At 46.8% G+C, this 20755-nt stretch overlaps 1 protein-coding gene across 1 annotated transcript in view; it reads left to right on the forward strand.

Annotated features, from left to right (window-relative positions):
• The window catches only part of ttn.2 (titin, tandem duplicate 2), a 694778-nt gene that overhangs the window by 179031 nt on the left and 494992 nt on the right, over positions 1–20755 (forward strand). Inside the window, exons 16-17 of the mRNA XM_078552010.1 lie at positions 4612–4791; positions 4894–5043. Coding sequence (XP_078408136.1) covers positions 4612–4791; positions 4894–5043 — 330 coding nt within the window. The remainder of the gene's footprint in view (positions 1–4611; positions 4792–4893; positions 5044–20755) is intronic.

The following is a 20755-nucleotide window of genomic DNA, read 5'->3' on the forward strand; positions in this document are numbered from 1 at the left end:
ACAGTGACAGAATCGGACAGAGTCAGCATGGATTTACGATAGGGAAATCATGCTTGACAAATCTATAGGCATTTTTTGAGGATGTAACTAGTAGAGCTGATGACAGGGAGCCAGTGGATGTGGTTTATTTGGACTTTCAGAAGGCTTTCGACAAAGTCCCACATAAGAGATTAGCGTGTAAAATTAAAGTTCATGGGATTGAGGGTAGTGTATTGAGATGGATAGAAAACTGGTTGGTAGACAGGAAACAAAGAGTAGGAATAAACGGGTCTTTTTCTGAATGGCAGGCAGTGATTAGTGGGGTATCGCAGGGATCGGTGCTGGGACCCCAGCTATTCACAATATATATTAATGATTTAGATGAGGGAACTAAATGTAATATCTCCAAATTTGCAGATGACACAAAGCTGGGTGGGAGGGTGAGCTGTGAGGAGGATGCAGAGATGCTTCAGTGTGATTTGGACAAGCTGAGTGAGTGGGCAAATGCATGGCAGATGCAGTATAATGTGGATAAATGTGAGTTTATCCACTTTGGTAGCAAAAACAAGAAGGCAAATTATTATCTGAATGGCTATAAATTGAAAGAGGGGAATGTACAATGAGACTTGGGTGTCCTTGTACACCAGTCACTGAAGGTAAGCATGCAGGTGCAGCTGGTGGTAAAGAAGGCAAATGGTATGTTGACCTTCATAGCGAGAGGATTCGAGTACAGGAGCAGGGATGTCTTGCTGCAATTATACAGGGCCTTGGTGAGACCACACCTGGAATATTGTGTGCAGTTTTGGTCTCCTTATCTGAGGAAGGATGTTCTTGCTATAGAGGGAGTGCAGCGAAGGTTTACCAGACTGATTCCTGGGATGGTGGGACTGACATGTGAGGAGAGATTGAGTAAGTTAGGATTATATTTGCTGGGGTTCAGAAGAATGAAGGGGGTTCTCATAGAAACCTATAAAACTCTAACAGGACTAGACAGGGTAGATGCAGGAAGGATGTTCCGGATGGTGGGGGAGTCCAGAACCAGGGGTCACAGTCTGAGAATATGGGGTAGACCATTTAGGACTGAGAAGAGCAGAAATTTCTTCACCCAGAGAGTGGTGAGCCTGTGGAATTCACTACCACAGAAAGCAGTTGAGGCCAAAACATTGTATGTTTTCAAGAAGGAGTTAGATATCGCTCTTGGGGCGAAAGGGATCAAAGGATATGGGGAGAAAGTGGGAGCAAGCTGTTGAGTTGGATGATCAGCCATGATCATAATGAATGGCAAAGCAGGCTCGAAGGGCCGAATGGCCTACTCCTGCTCCTAGTTTCTATGTTTCTATGAATAGGGAAGTCCTGCTAGAATGGTGCATGGCATTTTCTGAGGGGGCTTGACATTTCCTCACGGGGGAATCTAGAGCTAGGGGGCACAGTTTAAAGTAAGGGGTCTCCCATTTCAGATAGAGATGAGGGGGAACTTCTTCTCTCAGAGCGTCGTTACACTTTGGAATTTTCTTCCTCAGAGAGCAATGGTGGCTGGGTCATTGAATATATTTAAGACTGAGTTAGGTTTTTGATCGACACGGGAGTCAAGGGTTATGGGAGACAGTTAAGGTCACAGTCAGATCAGCCATCATCTTATCGAATGGTAGAGCAGGCTCGATGGGCCAAATGGCCTACTCCTGTTCCTATTTCTTATAATCTCATGATCTTATTAATTGGATTTCAAAACCAAAGATGGTCCTGCCATTTGGCCCACGACTAAACTGGTAAGATTTCACCCATAGACATGTTAATAGAATAAGCAGACAGATAGAAGAAGCAATTTAACATAGAGAGTGGAAGGAAATGCACTTTGAAGGAAAAACAAGGATGCTGTATGGACATACATAGGAAAATGGTGAAGGCTGTGAACAGACTGAGATACCTAAGCAAGTAAATACATATTTCCTGCAAGTGTGAGCACAGATAAATAAAGCCATAAACAGGATAAATAGCTTTATTAGGCTTTATAAACATGGGAAGAGGTTATGATAAATTTGTACAAAGTCGTGGGTAAATCATAGTTGGATGGCCATGAGTGCCCCATAATAGAAAGGATATTAAAATCCATAGAAAGCATACAACATGGATGTATGTGGGCCTCTGCTGCTAACAGAACAAGGTTTGTTGGGTTGTTTATATTTCTGAATATAGCTATGGTTTTGCAGCATCAAACCAACTTTAAATGAGGTACTGAATTCCATTTCACTGGTCTAGAAACATAGACATTCTAAGAAACCGATTGATAATGCTTGAGATTTTACTCATTTAAGCAGTATTTATGGGCAGAATTTTACGTTCGGCGTGTAGGTGCACACCCGAGCATAATATGACACACAATGATGTCAGGCATGTGTCACGACGTCATCGCGCACTTGCGCAAGATTTCGTTCAGTGGGTGTGTGCTGGAGTCGGTTGCGCACCCACAGATCATTAAAAGGCCTATTAAGGCCATTAACAAGCTAACTAAAATCAAATTAACGCTGCCCGTCCAATCTCATGGTTGGTGGGCAGGTGAAAAGGCCGAGCGGCCTTTACATTTTTTGGAAACCTCATCCATGAGCGGGATGAGGTTTCCCAAAGCAAATAAACATTAACTAAAAACTTAAATTTTGAATTAAAAACATGTCCCAGCTCATGTGACAGTCACATGAGGGGACATGTTTTTAAAAATTTTTACTGTCTTGATTAATTTTTTTAACAATCGCATCAATCTCCCTGAGGCAACTCCGTGCCTCAGGGAGATTGAAGCGATCTTTCACGCACATGGGTGAACTGTGTGCCAGGCCCACTCTCCCTCCTCCCCCTGCCAGCACAGGTAGCACTGAGTGCAGCCACTCACGATCCACGCAGGGCGGGCCTTAACTGGCCCACCTGCATGAAATTGCAGAGTGGAGCCAATCGCAGGCGGCAGTCGGATTCCCGACCGCTCCCACCGAGCCCGCCCGGAGAGGGAAAAATTCTGGCCTATGTATCAGGTAGTTACTTAAATGTGTTTCATGAAATTCAGAAAAATTGAACATTTTGAAACTTATAATTTTAAGGAACAATGCATTATTTGTCAGAATTTAAAACATTGTCCTGAATCAGACTTCATTTAGGGATTTAATTTTATATCAGATTATCTATATTGCTGAAGTATTAACACTGTTGTTCTTTGCACTCCTAGCTAGCCTCTCACATTCTACGCTCCGTAAACTTGATGTCATCAAAAACTTTACTGTCCATATCCCAATTTGCATCGAGTCCATTCATTCATCCTGTGCTCACTAATCTACAATGGTTCCCAGTTAAACACCTTGATTTTAAAATTCTCATCCTTGTTTACAAATCCGTTTATGGCCTCTCTCCCTTTATTTTTGTCATCTCCTCCATGCACACAAACTCCAAGGGAAGAATTTTCTGGTCGGCAAGCAGGGGCGGGTCCCACTTGCCGGCGCATAAAATGACGCGCGGTGACGTTGGGCGGGCGTCCTGACATCACCACGCGTCATTTAGATTTTCAGTTCGGTGGGCGCGCAGCTGAGTCGGCTGTGCGCGCCGAACTGTCAAAGTCCTATTAAGGCCTGTTAAAAACAAATTAAAATAGTTAAATGAGCTGCCCGTCCAACCTTAAGGTTGGCGGGCAGGCGAAGAGCCCAGGCGGCCTTTGTATTTTTCATGAAACCACATCCACGGGCGGGATGAGGTTTCATGAAGTTTTTATAAATTAAATAAAATTTCCCATTAATGTTCCTTGACAGGTCCCAGCTCATGTGACACTGTCACATGAGCGGACATGTCTTATAATATGTTCTTTTCTGCATTTAGCTTTTAAAAACTTTAACTAATCTCCCTGAGGAACCTCTGTGCCTCGGGAAGATTTCTGCGCTCTTTCACGCGCATGCACGAAGGAGCACAGGTCCCGACTCAGGGGAACCCCCTGTCTGCACAGGCAGCGCTCAGTGCTTCCGGGCAAGCATCATGCTGGGTGGGCCTTAATTGGCCCGCTCATGTAAAATGGCAGTGCGCACCCAATCGGGTGCACCGATCGGGTTCATGCTCGCTCCTGCCTGCCCCTGCACAAACCTCCCGACAAGTGGAAAATTCAGCCCCAAGATAACTGCACTAGTCTAAATCTGGCCTCTTGAGCATCACTTATTTTTACTGCTCCACCATTGATGGCCATGATGAAGAGTCTGATGAAAAGTCATACGGACTCGAAACGTTAACTGTATTCCTCTCCGCAGATACTGTCAGACCTGCTGAGTTTTTCCAGCTATTTTTGTTTTTGTTTCAGATTTCCAGCATCCGCAGTATTTTGCTTTTATATTGATGGCCATGCTTTCATCTGTTAAGCTAATCTCTGGAATTCCATCCTTGCACCTCTCTGCCTCTTTCCTCCTTTGAGACGCTCCTTAAAATCCACCTCTTTGACGAAGCTTTTGGTGATTTACACTAATATCTCCTTATGTGTCTCCATGTTGTATTTTGTTTTGTAATGCAACAGTGAGGTGCCTGGTACTTTTTATTACATCAAAGGCTCTATATAAATAAATGTTGTTGTTATAGTAATTTTTATTATCAATTATAATTTAGTGTGTTTCATTTTAGCTTGAGGAGTTGATGAAGGCCGGAGAACTGGAATATCCAGAACTGTTAAGAATGTCAGACAGTAGCAGTCAAGCAAAGATACAACTAAATCACCATAAAGAAAAGCAGACACACGTGCGCCATTTGTATAAATTGTCCCTCACATTAGCAATGGATATCATCTCCATTACACAGCAGTCCGTAAGTTAAATTTGGATTGTACTGAAATCTTTACATTTTCACAAATTGCTGAATTCGCTTAATTCTAGCTTGTTTAACCTCTGATAACTTTCTTTTGGGTAGAAATTCATTGAGGGTTCCGTGGACTCCCTTCAGCAGAAACTTGAAATTCTCGAGAGTGAGAGCATCCAGTGGAGTGCAAAGGCAGATCAGCATGAAGAAAAACTGGAGACAAATTTGCATTACTGTACCATGAAAGAAGAAATAAATGAGGTTAGTAGAAAAAAATCAAGAAGTTTTTGAAAAAAAGCATCAATTGATTTAAAACATTATTGCGATGGACAAGGAGAGTTGGTAGATTGCCAAACCTCGTGAATTTTCTCTTCCATTTCAATCTGTAAACTTCCCTTATTAAAATTAATCACCTTTGACTGCCTTTCTTTTTCATATCTTTGATACTTTGAATTGTGATGCCTGCCAGGTAATGACTGTTCTCAGAATTATATATGGAGCGATGAGAAAGGAAATTGGGAGTACTGTTTACAGAATTATATTAAAAAGGACTGCTTTACCAATACAAATGGGGAGAAATTATTTCTTCTTGTGCCCATTTTCTGGGTGGAAAACAGGAGCAAAAGGAATAATTTCTAGGCTCAGCTTGAATTGTGCCTAGAGTGCAGGTGCTTACATCCAGGCATCCTTTGTGACCACTTGAAGCTGATGTAGGCCTCTTGGATATGTTAATGAGAGACTTCATACCTGATTAAGCACCTTCCCTAGAAATTTGTTCATGCTAAAACACTCAGCGCTTTGGTTTCTGGTGAGGCTTATCCAGTAGTCCTTATAGGGACTGCTAAGTGCTGTCACCAAAAAGGTAAATATATTTTTTGGAAGTTACTATTATATAGAAACAAGAGGAAGCGTGAGGTTTCTTCTTGGTTCCACAGCAATGTTGTAGCCCATTGACAGCCTGTGCTCACAGTTTTCTTGTTCTCTTCCCTCCCACCCCCTCCACACACCTACCCTCAATTTTTAGGACGTACCAAATTGCTCCTCTTCAAATTGGTAAGCTGCGTCTGGTATAATTGCTACCTGCTTTACCTTTGGCCCACACTCTGAACATGGTACATTTTCCATGCCTGAAAATGGATCTAGACAAATTTCTAAGTCAAAATCTCTGTTTTGGTGCAATTTGTGTCAATGCATTTTTCGGTGTTATAAATAGTACTTTAGGAATAGAGTTATTTAGGAATAGAGTTATTTAGGAATAGAGTCATGGTTTCCCAATCCACATAGTGATCTCACTGTCTTGCATTGGTCCTGCTGGCTACACATAATGTGATATTAATCTCCCTTCAACTGTGAACAGCATATGTGAGGCTAATGATCCTTTTAAATCTTCAATGCAGTTCTTACCAATAATACAATGAACAATGTAAACTTTCTTTAAAAATTTCCAATTTACTACCATGCGGTTAATTGAAAAGAGAATGACAGCGCAGTAAGACCAGTGAGAACACAGGCCATGAAAGCGTAGCAGGAAAACATTGGGAGACAGGCAAGCTAAGTGCTCTTATGAAAAAAAAGGATGAGAGATTCCTTAACTATCTGGGAAAGTTTCCCACTACAGCAACATGTAGGAAACCTCAGTAACTTGTGCATTCTCAGGCTAAAGTTAACTGCTTTGGGAGGAGAAGCCTACCTGTCCCAGCAAGCATTGCAATGAAAAGCAAAAGAAGAAACTTGGAATATTTGATTCAACACCAAAGACCACATACAGATTAATTAAAATGCTTAAAGAAATAAATATATATATATTTTATTTATAAAATAACCTTCCCACATTACATAAGAAATGAAAGAATTCCCCGTACAATGAATTCACTTGAAGGGCAGTCACTGTTGTTGTGGAGGCAAATGCAGCATCCAATTTCATGTCTCGTAAAGTCTCATAAACAATCATGAGATGAATGACCAGTTAGTCTTTCATTAGTGGTGATGGTGGAGGGAAGAATGCCCTACTCTATTTGGAATACCCTATGGGATCACTACAGTCTACTTGAACCATTGAAATAGGTAGATAAGGGCCAGGGTTAGATGAAATTGGTCTTTAAAGCTTTGAAAGGAGGAAGGATCACATATGCTTAGTCCCAGTTAAGCGATGTCTTGATTTTAAAATGCTCACCCCTGTTTTCAAATCCCTCTAGGGCTTTGTCCATCCCTATCTCTGTAATCTTCTCCAACCCACAACCCTCTGAGATATCAGCACTCCTTTAATTCAGGCTTCTTGTGCATTACCAGTCATAATTGATCTACCATTAGTGGCTGTGCTCTCATTTATCTAGCCCCAAGCTCCGGAATTCCCTCCCTACAGCTCTCCGGCTCTCTACCTCACTTTTCTCTTTTAAGACACTTATTACTACCTACCTCTTTAACAAAGCTTTTTGATCATTTGCCCTAATATCTTTTTATGTGGCTCGATGTATATTTTGTTTTATAGTGCTTGTGTGAAGCACCCTGGGAAATTTCATTATGTTAAAGGCGCTACATAAATGTAAGTTCTTGTTATTGTTGTTGTTTAGACCTCCAAGTAGAGGGGGGATTTATTTAAGAACTGGTAGGAGCCAGGACTGAGGGAACTGTAGATTCTTTCTGGACACAGGAAACAGAGAGTTGAGATAAATGGGCAATTTTTAGGTTGGCAAATTGTAACCAGTAGAGTGCTGCAGGGATCAGTGCTGGGGCTTCAACTATTTACAATCCATATTAATGAGTTGGATGAAAGGATAGAGTGTATTATAGCCAAATTTGCTGGTTATACAAAGATAATAGGAAAGCAAGTTGTGAGGAGGACACAAAGGCCTGGATTTTTATCCTCGAGGCAGGTAGGAGGAAAATTCCCTGCCTGGACTGTCAGCCTCAGGAGAAAGTATCCTCCAAGGCGGGATCTTCATTGCTGGGGGCCGGGTACAAACTGGAGTCAGGCCAACCTACCCGGGAAGAAGTGTGGAGGGAGCCACAGGGGCAGCCGTTGTAGAGGTGGGCTGTTTAAAAATTCCGCCTTGGTGCCATGGGACTTTATCCCAGTAAAAAAAACACAAAGGCCCTTCAGACTTCACCCCTCATACCCCCTTCATCCTCCAAACACTCCCCATGCCCCATCCGTGCCACCTCATGTACCTCTATGTACCACTCCCCTATGACCCCTATGCCAAGTTCTGCCCTCCCACCCTTTTCCTCAGGCCTCCCATGACCCCTATACCAGGCTCTTCCTTTCCACTCACCCCCTCAAGCCTCTCATTCCCCCTGTACCAGTCTCTGCCCTTCTTCTCACTCCCTCAGGCCCCTCATGTCCCTATGCCAAGCTCTGGCACTACCATGCCCATTGACCCACTGTATACTTTATAGAAATAATGTCCATCATAGTGTATAGTGGGATCTGTCAAAAAAAAGCTTTGAAAAAATGTATTCCATTGACAAATTTCTCCTGTGAGAAAAAGCCTGGACAGCAAGCTAATAAAATCATCCAGGCTGTTTGAAGTTTCAAAAACCATAAACCACAAACACTTGAAACCATTTGAGTTAAGTAAACAAACATTGTGAAATTGACTGCGGAAATCAGGGAACCTGACCTGTACATAGGAGGCTTGGCTTAGAGCCCAAACAGCTCTAAAATTCTCAGATTATGAGAATACCTGCTCCCCAGAGGAAACATTGTTTGATTGACAGCTCAGCTCTCTGACCTCAGCAGTCAATATCAAAATGTTTGTTGACATAATTTAAGTTGTTTCAAGTGATTCAAGTGAAAGGGCCTGGATGAGTGACACTTTTATTAGCTTGTGTCCCGACTGTTTTATCAGAGGAGAAATTTGTCAATGGGTTACATTTTTTCAAAACTATTTTTTGACAGATACCACTTTGTACTATGGTGTATATTGTTTCTATAAAGTGTACAGTGAGTCAATGGGCATGGAAGTACCAGAGCTTGGCATAGGGGGCACAAGTTGCCTGAGGCAAGTAGAAGGACAGTGCTTGTCCAAGGGGCATGAGGGGCCTGAGAGGGTGGGTGGAATGGCAGAGTTTGGCATAGGGGGCCTGAGGAGACATAGGGAGTGGGTGGAAGGGCAGAGCTTGACATATGGGGCATGAAGGGATAGATGTGTGGAGGGCATAACTTAGCATGGGGGGCATGAGGGGGACCTTTTGAAAAGTCCCCTCATGCACACTCACATTCACAACTCCTCAAAGGGGCCTTGGACCACGATTCTTTGAAAATTTGCCCAACTCCATGAAAATTGCAGAGGGCTCAGACATGCCTATCTCCGCAACGGAGCCTGACCAGGTCGGGAGTGCGGAATCCGGCTTCTGACAGGAATCAACCAGCACCCTTTAAGTGCATTCCAGAAAATTAAACAGCCCAGAAATGGGGTCAGGAATCTGGGAATCAGGACCCGCCCACCCATTTTTAAAGGGCCCCCGAGTCAACCTGACTTGGTGAAAATCCAGGCCAAAGAGTCTGAAAATGATTTAGATAGGTTAAGTGAGTGGGCTAAAATTTGGCAGATGGAGTATAATGTGGGGAAATGAGAGGCTGTCACTGGGAAGAATAGAAAAGCAAAATATTATTTAAATGAAGAGAATGTTGCTGTACAGAGGGATCTGAGTGTCCTTGGATATGAATCACAAAAAGTGAGCATGCAGGTTCAGCAGGTAATTAGGCAGACAAATGGAATGTTGGCCTTTCTTGCAAGGGAGATGAAGAATGAAAATAGGGAAGTCTTGCTACAATTGTACAGGGTGTTGGTGAGACCATACCTAAAGTACCTATGTACAGTTTTGGTCTCCTTACTTAACAAGGGACATACTTGCATTGGAGGCAGTTCAGAGAAGGTTCACTAGATTGATTCCAGGGATGAAGGGAGTTGTCTTCTGAGGAAAGGATGAACAGGTTGGGTCTATACCCATTGCAGTTTAGAAGAATGAGAGTTGATCTTATTGAAAATACAAGATTCTGAGTTGCCTTGACAGGGTAGATGCTGAGAGGATGTTAACCCTTGTGGGAAAATGTAGAACTAGGCAGCACAGTCTCACAATAAGGGGTCTCCCATTTCAGATGGTGATGAAGAGGAATTTCTTCTCTCAGAGGGTGATTAATCTTTGGCATTCTCTATCCCAGAGAACAGTGGAGGCTGAGTCATTGGGCGGAATTTTCTGGTCCCGCCAGCAGCAGGTTTTGTGGCGGGCGGGAGTGGAAAATTCAATGGGAGACCAAAAGTCAGAATCTCGCCAATGGGAAAAAAGTCGGAATTTTCCCATCATTGAGGGCTAAGTGCAGGTCGAATTTCCCGCTGACCCATGATGGGAAACCCATCTGTATGTATTGGCATGTCGTGAATGCTTATTAAAAACGCAACTCGCCGGAATCACAGTGGGTGTCCCGGGTGTTGAGCTGGGCTGCTCACAGTGGGTGTCTCGGGTGTTGAGCTGGGCTGCTCACAGTGGGTGTCTCAGGTGTTGAGCTGGGCTGATCACAGTGGGTGTCCCGGGCGTTGAGCTGGGCTGCTCACAGTGGGTGTCCGGGTGTTGAGCTGGGCTGCTCACAGTGGGTGTCCCGGGTGTTGAGCTGGGCTGCTCACAGTGGGTGTCCCGGGTGTTGAGCTGGGCTGCTCACAGTGGGTGTCCCGGGTGTTGGGCTGGGCTGCTCATGGTGGGTGTCCCGCGTGTTGAGCTGGGCTGCTCACAGTGGGTGTCCCGGGTGTTGAGCTGGGCTGCTCACAGTGGGTGTCTCGGGTGTTGGGCTGGGCTGCTCACAGTGGGTGTCTCGGGTGTTGAGCTGGGCTGCTCACAGTGGGTGACCCGGGTGTTGATCTGGGCTACTCACAGTGGGTGTCTCGGGTGTTGAGCTGGGCTGCTCACAGTGGGTGTCTCGGGTGTTGGGCTGGGCTGCTCACAGTGGGTGTCCCAGGTGTTGGGCTGGGCTGCTCACAGTGGGTGTCCCGGGTGTTGAGCTGGGCTGCTCACAGTGGGTGTCTCGGGTGTTGAGCTGGGCTGCTCATGGTGGGTGCCAGGCTACTCCAGGATGACAGCATTGTGTGCTGTGGACCTCAGGCAGGGCTGCACTCTAAAACAGAGATCAGCATGGCAACTGAGGTGAGGGAGGGTAAACGGATGATGGAGACATGAGGGTGAAAGGGGTATGGTGGGGTTGGAGGGGGGTGTCAGAGAAGAAGAAGGGTGAAGGGGGTATGGCGGTGTTTGGAGGGGGGTACGATGGCAGGCAGAGGGATGGGGAGGCTGGAGCCCAACAAGGAACACTGGAACGCAGACACAGAAAGGTAGGTGGTTGGAATTTGGATTGCAGGAATGTGAGGGATGCATGCAGGCTCTGGAGTAGGAAAGGAGGAGGTTAGTGTGGCATGTGAGGGAAAGGTTGCATATAGGCTCATGAGTGGTGTCGAGAGGGGAAGGCTTGTACAAGAGTGACAGGTTGCACAGAGACTCATGGAGGGGGAATGGTCTTGTGGCCAATCCTGAAGGAACTGGAGAGCTGAGTGAAAGACAGTCATAGTCCCTGGACTGGGGCAAAGAAGTCTGGCTGAGAAATTAAAGGCAGTCCTGGGGCTCTGTGGACCACTTAGTCGGGGTGATATCATCTTCCCACTCCAGGCCTGTGTGCTCAGTGGGCATCAGGCACAACTTGGGATGCAGGGCTTGGTCATAGTCTCACATTCGGTGGTAATAGAGGTGTCTGGCTCGGTACTGGGCTGCAGATGGGATGGTCATGGTCAGGGGAGGTATCTGAAGCCTGTAAATGGGGTAAACGTAATAAAGAGAGGACACTCGAAACTCTCCTTTGGGTGTGGGGATGGGCACCTACGTATCTCACCATGCACACAGCCTCAAGGTGGGGAGGGATGAGGTCCACAAGGGGCATGGGGGCATCAACAGTAATGGTTTTAGGGGGGAGGGCAGGAATGTCATCACAATGGCAATGGGATCCTGGGTTACTGGGGAAGGTTGGAGAATCATCGGAGGGAGTTCTACCCGCACATCATGAGGTTTGAGGAAGATCAGGGGGACCCGGCCACTGATAGGAGGAGGGTCGAAGCTGGTCCCGAAGTAAAAATGCAGCAGCACCATCCTGAGACCTAAAAGTTATGACGCAGTTTAAAATCAAAACTGGAAAAGAATCTGCACGGGAGGGGGGTGAGGTAGTGTGGGAGGAGCCCACAGCTGGACTCGGGGGCCCTAGCATGAGACACCCTCACACTGCTTAGAGTAACAACATTGGAATAAACTCTGAGCTGATAGAACTCAGGAAGAGTTTATTGGGAAGGTGCAATTGGAAGCACTGACGTTTGGAGCACTTTAACTTGAGAGTGCAGGACTCATTGAGGTCACAATAAAGTGGATCAATTTGAGCATTAACAGAGAGGAGTGTGAGAACGGAAGATGCAGCCAATCATGAAGGGAGCACAACTGATGGATATGAGAAAGATGATCAATGAAAGCCTGTAAGGTGCTTTCACCAATTGGCATGGCCCACGGGCCAAAGGGCATCCAGTCATTCCAAAAATGCAAGTTAGGCATAATCAGTATATCAGATCAGACATAGCAGGAGTGCCATTGACAAGGTTGATCATATCGTGGATGTGCTGAAGCCTATTCCAGCCTTTCTGGGATTAAGATGTCAGGTATCTGGGGTGTCATCTTGGTCATCTAGGTCTGTGAGGTAGCACCTCAGCTGGAATGCTGGATCAGAGAAAAGCAAGAGGCGCAGAATCAGCTCCAGGACATGACCGTGGCTTTCTAGTTGCGAATAGGAGGTCGACTATATTTGCCTATCATGCATCCCAATTGAGGAAGTAAAGAAGGGCCCGGCACCGCCTAGCACAACTTCAAGGGGAGACCAGGCCTGAGGGACATAGTCCAGGGGAGCCCCAACAACACCTGAAGGATGAGGAAGTCAGGCCCATCCCGCGGAGGCGACTCACACGACCAAGGGTATACTGAAGACGCCTTTCCTTCCTGGAGATGAGTGAGAGGCAATGCTGTGCATGTCTATGTTTGTTAAGAGATGCGGTGGCTCATATCTGCCACATTCGACAGGAGGATCTAATGCCGTTTGGACTAGGAGGACATCCACTGCCAATGCCCCTGAAAGTCAGTGCCGCACTCAGTTTTTATGCCAGCGGGTCATTCCAGGGATCCATATGTGACCTATGCAGCATTTCTCAGCCCTCAACACATAAATGTTTCACGGAGGTGATGGATGCCCTTTATAGTAAGGCTCATAATTATGTGAGGCTCATACTGGATGAAGCCAGGCAGGCTGCTAGATTCCCGAGCTTTGTGGCTATCTCAGGCTTTCCTAGAGTAATGGGTGCAATCGATTGCATACCTGTGGCTATGAGAGCTCCATGGCAGCAGCCCCTGATGTTCATTAACAGGAAAGGGTTCCACTCCATAAATGTTCATTTGTTGTGCGATCATCAGAAGCACATAATGCACGCCTGTGCCACTTACCCTGGTAGTTCCCATGACTCCCAAATCCTGAATCACTCCCAGGAGCCTCGGATATTTTAAAGGCTGCAGTGCTTACAGGGCTGGCTGCTGGGTGATAAGGGGCACCTGCTGAAAAGATGTCTCCTGACAACCATGCGTGGTCCTCAAAGTGCCTCAGAGGAGAGATACAACGCCACACATAACTCGACACGATCCACCATTGAGCAGACAATTGGCACCCTGAAGATGCGCTTCTGATGCTTGAACCGCTCAGGTGGGGCTCTGCAGTACTCTCCATAGAGGGTGTACCGCATGATAGTGTTGCACCCTACACAACCTGGCACTTTAAAAGGGAGGTGACTTGCCAGGGGGAGACATGGAGGAGGCTGAGAACTCCTCAGATGATGAAGACCTGCAAGGGCATGAAGCTGAGCAGGAAGATGATGGTGAGCTTCCACGAGAGGATGCCATTGAAGGGGCTCGATGGAGAAGATGTGCCCGTGAGACAATGATTGCCACACCGTTCCAGGAGGAGTAAGGTGCAGGCAAGGGGACCCAAGTGTATTTCTCCTGTTCCTTCATTGCATGCCAGCGATCTGAAAGGCCTTCACAACCACTTACACTGAGAGCAAGGTCAGCATTCGGCCTTGGATCTCCAACCCTCAGGTTTCACCAGGCCCTAATCTTTGAGAAGGTGAGCAGCCAAAGCTGCAGTTAGCCACTCTGGGGAGTGAAAGGTAGCATGCCAATGCAAACCCTGTGTCAACTGGACTTGATGCAATCATGGCCTCCTGAAGGAAACACTTCTTGCAGCCACAGAGATGCGCACATGGCTGGAGAGACCATCATGGCTGCAGGTCTTATGCTTTGGCACAAACAGTGAAGGCAGCCATTTGATGATGAGTCAACATTAGGGCAATTGAGCACGCCTATCTCCATGGTGTCATGTAAGGAATAAAAGTTCAAAACGCAATTTGCAATCACTTTCAATCAAGAGTTTGACACATCTCCTTGACATTAAACATCGGGCGTGTAACTTAAATGAGTCAGCTGGAGTTCACATGAATATGGGGCTCACAAAAGGAGATGATCACGGTGTGGGAGCTTAGGTCAATCTTGCAATAAGAGGGCACATAGCTGCATATGACACATTTAAATAACGAGACCATTGTCAAGAACAACAAATGTACGTCCAAAGGTACATGATATAAACGGTGAGTGAACACCTGTGAGTCAGAAGTGATATCAATGTTTCTTAATCTTTCTAACCTTACCCCTGTGTTTTGGTGCATCCCTGACATCTACTGCAGAGGTAGAGGAAGCCTGCTGAATGCTACGCCCTGTTTTCCTTGATAACTTTGGTGGGCGTCCTCTGGAGGCCTGAGACCTGGAGGGCCCCACCCCACTTTGGGTATCCTGCTGTGGGGCATGTGCACCCTCCTTGGACTGTGCAACTGGAGCTGAGGGGGTCACGGGCAGAGGGGTTTGAGAGCGGTTGCAGAAGCTCGGAGTCATCTGAGTGGCTGGTCCCAGCGTGTCCAGCTGCTCCTCCCAGGGCCCTGCCTGACTCCTTGAGGAGAAGGGGCACCTGGAGGGAAGTCAAGGTGCCCCATCCCCCTCTAGCCTAGCCACTGATGGATCCCACCAATGCCTATAGTGATGGAGCGCAGGTCTGAGCGCAAATCCAGCAGAATCTGCTGGACCAAGGTCTCCAAGGCAGCTGCCACCATTCCCATGGAGACCTCGAAGCACTCACATGTCGGAGCCACAAAATAAGACAGAACACAGACGGACTCCTCCATCCTTCACTCTCGTCTGTTGACTACCTCTCGAAGCTCTACCTGATGTTCCACAGCCTGCCTTTGCATCTCCAGCATGTTAGCGATTGCTGTTTCCAGAGACTCATCATCTGACTCAGACTCAGCGGGTGGCTGTTTTCCAGCAGTCCTCCGAGTACCAGAGACCTGGGATGTCACTGCCTCCAATTGCTGTGGAAATGTCTCAGTGAGTGAGGTGCCCCCCAGGATGTGACCCCAAGCCTAATCTAGATCTATAACCCACCCGGGGATGTGTCTCTGCCCTGGTGGAGGGTGCAGGTGAGCGCAGTTACAGGTCCTCTTCAAATGGATCCTCAGCATCCTCCTCTGAGGTGGCCTGGGGGCTGGGGCTTATGCTGCCTGTGCTGGTCTGTCTGGACCTGTAAAAGAGAGAAGGTAGATTTAGTTCATGAACAGACTGAATGCAACATTGCATGTCGCTCACTGTGAATGTCAGAATGTGATCAACTCAGGGAGGGCTCATCCATACTGGTTTGATGGAAGAAGCTGATCTCACCTTCACCACAGGAGTGATCTCTGTCCTCGCCCACCAATTCAGCAGCGTCCTCCTTAAATTTGGATATTCCCTGTCGCTCCTCAGGTCTGGGATCTCTCCCTCCTGTTGTGGGCAAGCTTGGCCTGCATGAAGACAAAGAGATGGAATGTTGATGAGAAGGGATGGAGCAGAGGTTGGGAAGCAAGCCTGCCTGCTGTGTGTGCTCAGCCCTCCCCAGTAAGGGCTGAAGATGCTATTTGTGCAGCATGATAGATGAGATGCTGGTGAATAGACTTTCAATTTCTCCCCCGCTAATATTGTGTGAGATCCCTGAGCTGTGTGATGCTTTGAGTGCATAATGCCATGATGAGAGAGTGAGTTTGGAGTGAGCTGAAGAATGACTTATCCTGTCGGAGCGGATTAGATCATTCAGCCACTTCCTGCACTGGATGGCATTTCTCTGGCGGTTGCCCGCAGAGCTGACCTCCTTCACGACCGCCTCCCAGGCCGGTGAGGTGAGGTTGGTGGACCTCCTGGATCCATCCCTGGGGAAAAGAACCTCCCGGTGCTGGCAGACACCTCTTATTGAAGCCTCCAGGGAGCAGTGGCTAAATCTTGGCGAACTCTTTTTCTTTCCCTTGGGCCCATCTCTGGAACTTCCAGCCACACAGCTGGGCTGCAGAGAGCAATGTGTGTGTTTGGGGGCGTTTAAATATGGCACCAGGAACTTTGACCCCATGAGGTGATGGTGGGTGGACGAATCAGTGTCCACCCCACCATGTGATTCATTGAGCAGCTCATCTATGCATAATTAATGAGGTTTCAAGTGGAAGATTGGACATGAGAACCTGACCTGCCAATCAGTGGGAAATTCGTCGCTAATCCTCCCCGCCACCGCACTTAGTCTCCAGAATGGAAAACCCCACCCATTGCATATATTCAAGGCTGAATTAGACAGATTTTTGATTGATAAGAGAGTTAAGGGTTATGGGGGACAGGCAGGAAAGTGGAGTTAAGACCACAATCAGATCAGCCATGATCTTATTTAATGGTGGAGTAGGCTGGAAAGGCTGAATGGCCTACTCCTGCTCCTATTTCTGATGTTGTTATGGATGAATGAGCAAAGATGGGTTGACTGGCCTTTCTCATAAAGAAGCCTGAACCAGGCCAAGCAGATCAATTAAATCAATATTTAATCTGCTCCAAGCATAAAGCATTGTTCTGAAGAAGAGTCATATTGGACTCAAAATGTTAACTCTGTTTCCCTTTTCACAGATGCTGCTAAACCTTTGGAGTTTTTCCAGCATTTTCTATTTTTATTTCAGCTTTCCCACGTCGGCAGTAATTTGCTTGATAAAAGATTGTTCAATTATTCGTGTTTTGATTGCTTAGCACTCTAAATATTGTCATTCCAAAATATCTCGAGTTTTCTTTCACATGCTATCATTTGTTGCCACAAAAAAAAAGCAAAAATAAATTGTTATATTTTAGAATCAGGCACTGTATGAATGACTAAATGGGATCAAGTTAAGATGATCTTTTTAAAAAAAAGTGATATTTTAATTAGTAATCTATAGTCATGTAGTTAAAGATTTATCGGCATTCAACTTGATTTTTGACTGCTTTACGGGTATTGTAATGGATATTTTACAGAGATTACTGTGTTAGTTTAAATTATACTCTGGAACTGTTTGGAATTTAATGTGACCAAGGAATGTTATCATGGAACACGTAGAAATGTAGCACAAAGTAACAGGGAGCCCAGCCCCCTCAGTCCCTAGTACAAGATGAATATTAAAAGAAGAAGCGTGGGAGAACATGTTGCAATGCCAATTTGTTAATGCCAAGCAGACTGTAATCTCAGCAATGGCAATTAACAAATTATTAGATTTGTAGAATAAGTGTTACTGTGACTATCACCACTTTCATCTTGACTTGTCTTTTAACCATTGTAAAATTTGTATTACGTTGGACCATCACGCATGCTTTTACATTTCTTACAGTCTAAGGGGTGACTTACATATCTGTCCAATTTATGGATGTTTTCAACCTACATGATAGCCTGAAAAGTATCTCAGCAACTTATGTACAGATGTGATTATAATCAAAGCTTTACCACTGATTCTTGAAGTGACCAGTTACATCGTCCAACTTCACCCCTGCTTCAGTTCATCTGCTGCAGAAACCTTGCCTTTGTTATCTCGAGACGTAACTATTCCAACGCACTCCTGGCTGGTCTCCCACATTCTATCCTTCGTAAACTTGAGATCATCCAAGAATCCGCTGCCTGTGTCTTAGCTCACATTCCCCTATCACCCCTGTACTTGCTGACCCATATTTGCTCCCAGTCAAGTAACGACTTGACTTTAAAATTGTCACCCTTTTTCTTGATTCCTCCATGGTCTCGCCCCTCCCTTTCTCTGGAACCTCCTCCAACCCCACAACCCTCAGAGACATCTGCACTCCTCTAATTCTGGACTCTTGTGCATCCTCAGTTTTAATTGGTGCATTATTGGTGGCCGTGCCTTCAGCTGTCTAGGCCCCAAGCTCTGAAATTCCCTCCCTACACCTCTCTGCCTCTCTACCTCACTTTACTCCCTTAAGATATTTCTTAAAATGCACCAGCAAGTTTTTGCTCATCTGACCTAATATTTCTTCCATGACTCGGTCATACTTTATAATGCTCCTCTGAAGTGCCTTGGGATGTTTCATTATGTTCAAAGTGCTATATAAATATAAGTAGTTGTTGACCAGCAAATACAGCAGAGCAATTATTTCCCATAGTAGTTTATCCGGCAAAAGGTTCTTTCAGTGCATACAGGGTTTATCCCTCAAAATATTAAAGACTTGGTAGCTATTATACAGCCAACCATTCAAGGGTTTGCCTTTGACAACATGTTAATGTTTTGCCTAACACCTTCCACATCTGAATAAACAATCAGCACAGCGAGTAGGGCTGCTCAGAATGGTCAGCAGCTGGTGCATCTAATCTTTTACAGCCAGCTGAAAACATACAGATATCAGTTAGAAACTCTGTACATGTTAACTAAGGCAACGTGTCATGGGGGTGGTAAGGGAAAGAGAGAGCTTCAGCGGGGATTGTGCAGTGGGTGAGCTGGTACAGAGCAGGAGGGTGGGAAGGGCCATGTTGGGGTGCGATTGAGGGGGTGGGGGGGTACTTGAGCAGGTGCAGAAGGGGCATGGGGGTTGCAGAAGTGTGAAGGGGCATGGGGGTTGCAGAAGTGCGAAGGGGCATGGAGGGTGAAGAGGGGAAAGAGGTTCAGAGGGAGGGGCCAGTGGGGTCACTGAAGGTTTCCTGGGGGGTATACTAAGGGTACCAGTGGTAGGAGGGGGCAGTGACTATTAAAGGGGATGGTGTGAGTCGGTAGGGTGGGAGGGTGAGGGTGCAGCGATACCAAGTGAAGGGGCGCCAAGGGTTGTTGAAGGGGTTGCAGAAGGTGATGCGAAGTCAGGGGGTCAGAAGATTGAGGAGGTGGCATGTCAATCGTAACGGGGGTGGGATTTTCGGGACGATAGCAAACTTCTACATTTACCTGATGGGGGATGGGGTGATGGGGAGGGTTGAAGGGTGACCGTGCAGAGGTCAAAAGTGATTCCTGTGAGGGTCAATGGTTATGGGGGGGGGGCGTAGGAGGCAGTGCGGCAGGAATATAGATGACCGGGGGAGGGGAAAAGGTGTTAGACTCTACCTCAAATGTTTCTAGCACTGTGACTGCTCACAACTATGCAGAGCCTCGTGGTTGAGATCTCTCGATGCTACATGCGAGTTGGGTCATCAGGGATGGGCAAAGGTGCAGGTCAGCTCAACTGGACAACAGAAGGGGACCCCTGCATGTAGTACTTACAATGCTAGGACTTTGAGGCAAGTGAGGGTATGAAGGACTAAGGCTCAGCGTGCGCAGGAGGCTTCTCGCACACGCTTCACAAGGGCCCTGTCAAAGGTCTTTGCCTCCCTGCACGTGCCTGATTCCGGGTAACATGGGGTGTCACATACAGACTTAAGGACAATCACAAATAAGCCACATCAGATATGATTAAAGTGCAAGTGAACTATATTTACAAAAGTGTGATATTTGTAACAATCATGTTGTACCCGCGCAACCACTTGTGAATTCCAAACTTCTTAATTTCTCCCCCTGCCCCGATATCCACAGCGGGGGTGGAGACAGCTGACCAGTTGGCCCTGTTGCCTTGGATGACCTTGGCAGCCATCCTCTGGCGAGGATGAGGCCTGGAGGGCCCCGGCTTATTTTAGCTGTCCTGCTCTGGGGCAACTGCTCCCTCTGCGGTCAAAGAATGAGGCTGAAGGGGTCACAGGTAAGGGGGATTCTGAAGGGCGAGTCCGGAGTGGAGGTCCCAGGGGTGTCCAACTGCCAGCCCTCCTCCCTTTGGCCACTGCCTGACTCCTTGAGGGGAAGGAGCACCTCCTTGAGGTGCCCCATCCCCCTCTTGCTTAGCCACTGCAGAAGCTCACCCATGGCTGCCGCGATGGAGTGCAGGTCTACGCGCGCCTCTGGCAGAATCTACTGGACCAGGTTCTCCATGGAGACCTCCATGCGTGCACAGGTTGTCACCACTTCATCAGCCAGCAGGCAGACAGTCTCCTCTGCCTTGCATGCCGCCTTGCTGAGGGACTCCGATGTCTCTGCCTGATTTCCCCTGTCTCTTGCTGCCTCTCCAGCATCTCCTGGAAGGCCAATTCCAGTGGCCTGTCATCAGGCACAAACTTCGCAGATGCCCCTTCCCCAGCACTCCTCCACGGGCCGGTGAGCTTGGCTGACCCTGCCCCATCCTGCTTCAGACACAAGTCTGTGCAGTGACCACCAGAATATGAGATCCTTCCTAAACTAGAACTAATACCCACTGAGGTGTGTGTCTCTAGGATGGTGGAAGGTGCAGGAGTCAGCTGTGATGTTTGTACAGATGCACTTTCATCAGCGATATACTCAACTCCTCTCCGGGCTTGTGTGTGTGCTGGACAGGGCTTCCTCGCTTTTGGGCCTTGCCCGCTTCCTGTTGGCATCTGTAAGTGAGGGAGGAGAGAGCAAGTGCCTCCAACGTTGAGATACCCTTGACCCTGAGGTTTCGATGACATGCCATGGATCCTTACCGGATGGAGGCCAATCTCTCCATCTCTGATGGATCT

This window comes from Cetorhinus maximus, chromosome 11 (assembly GCF_964194155.1).
Source record: "Cetorhinus maximus chromosome 11, sCetMax3.hap1.1, whole genome shotgun sequence".
Taxonomy (NCBI): domain Eukaryota; kingdom Metazoa; phylum Chordata; class Chondrichthyes; order Lamniformes; family Cetorhinidae; genus Cetorhinus; species Cetorhinus maximus.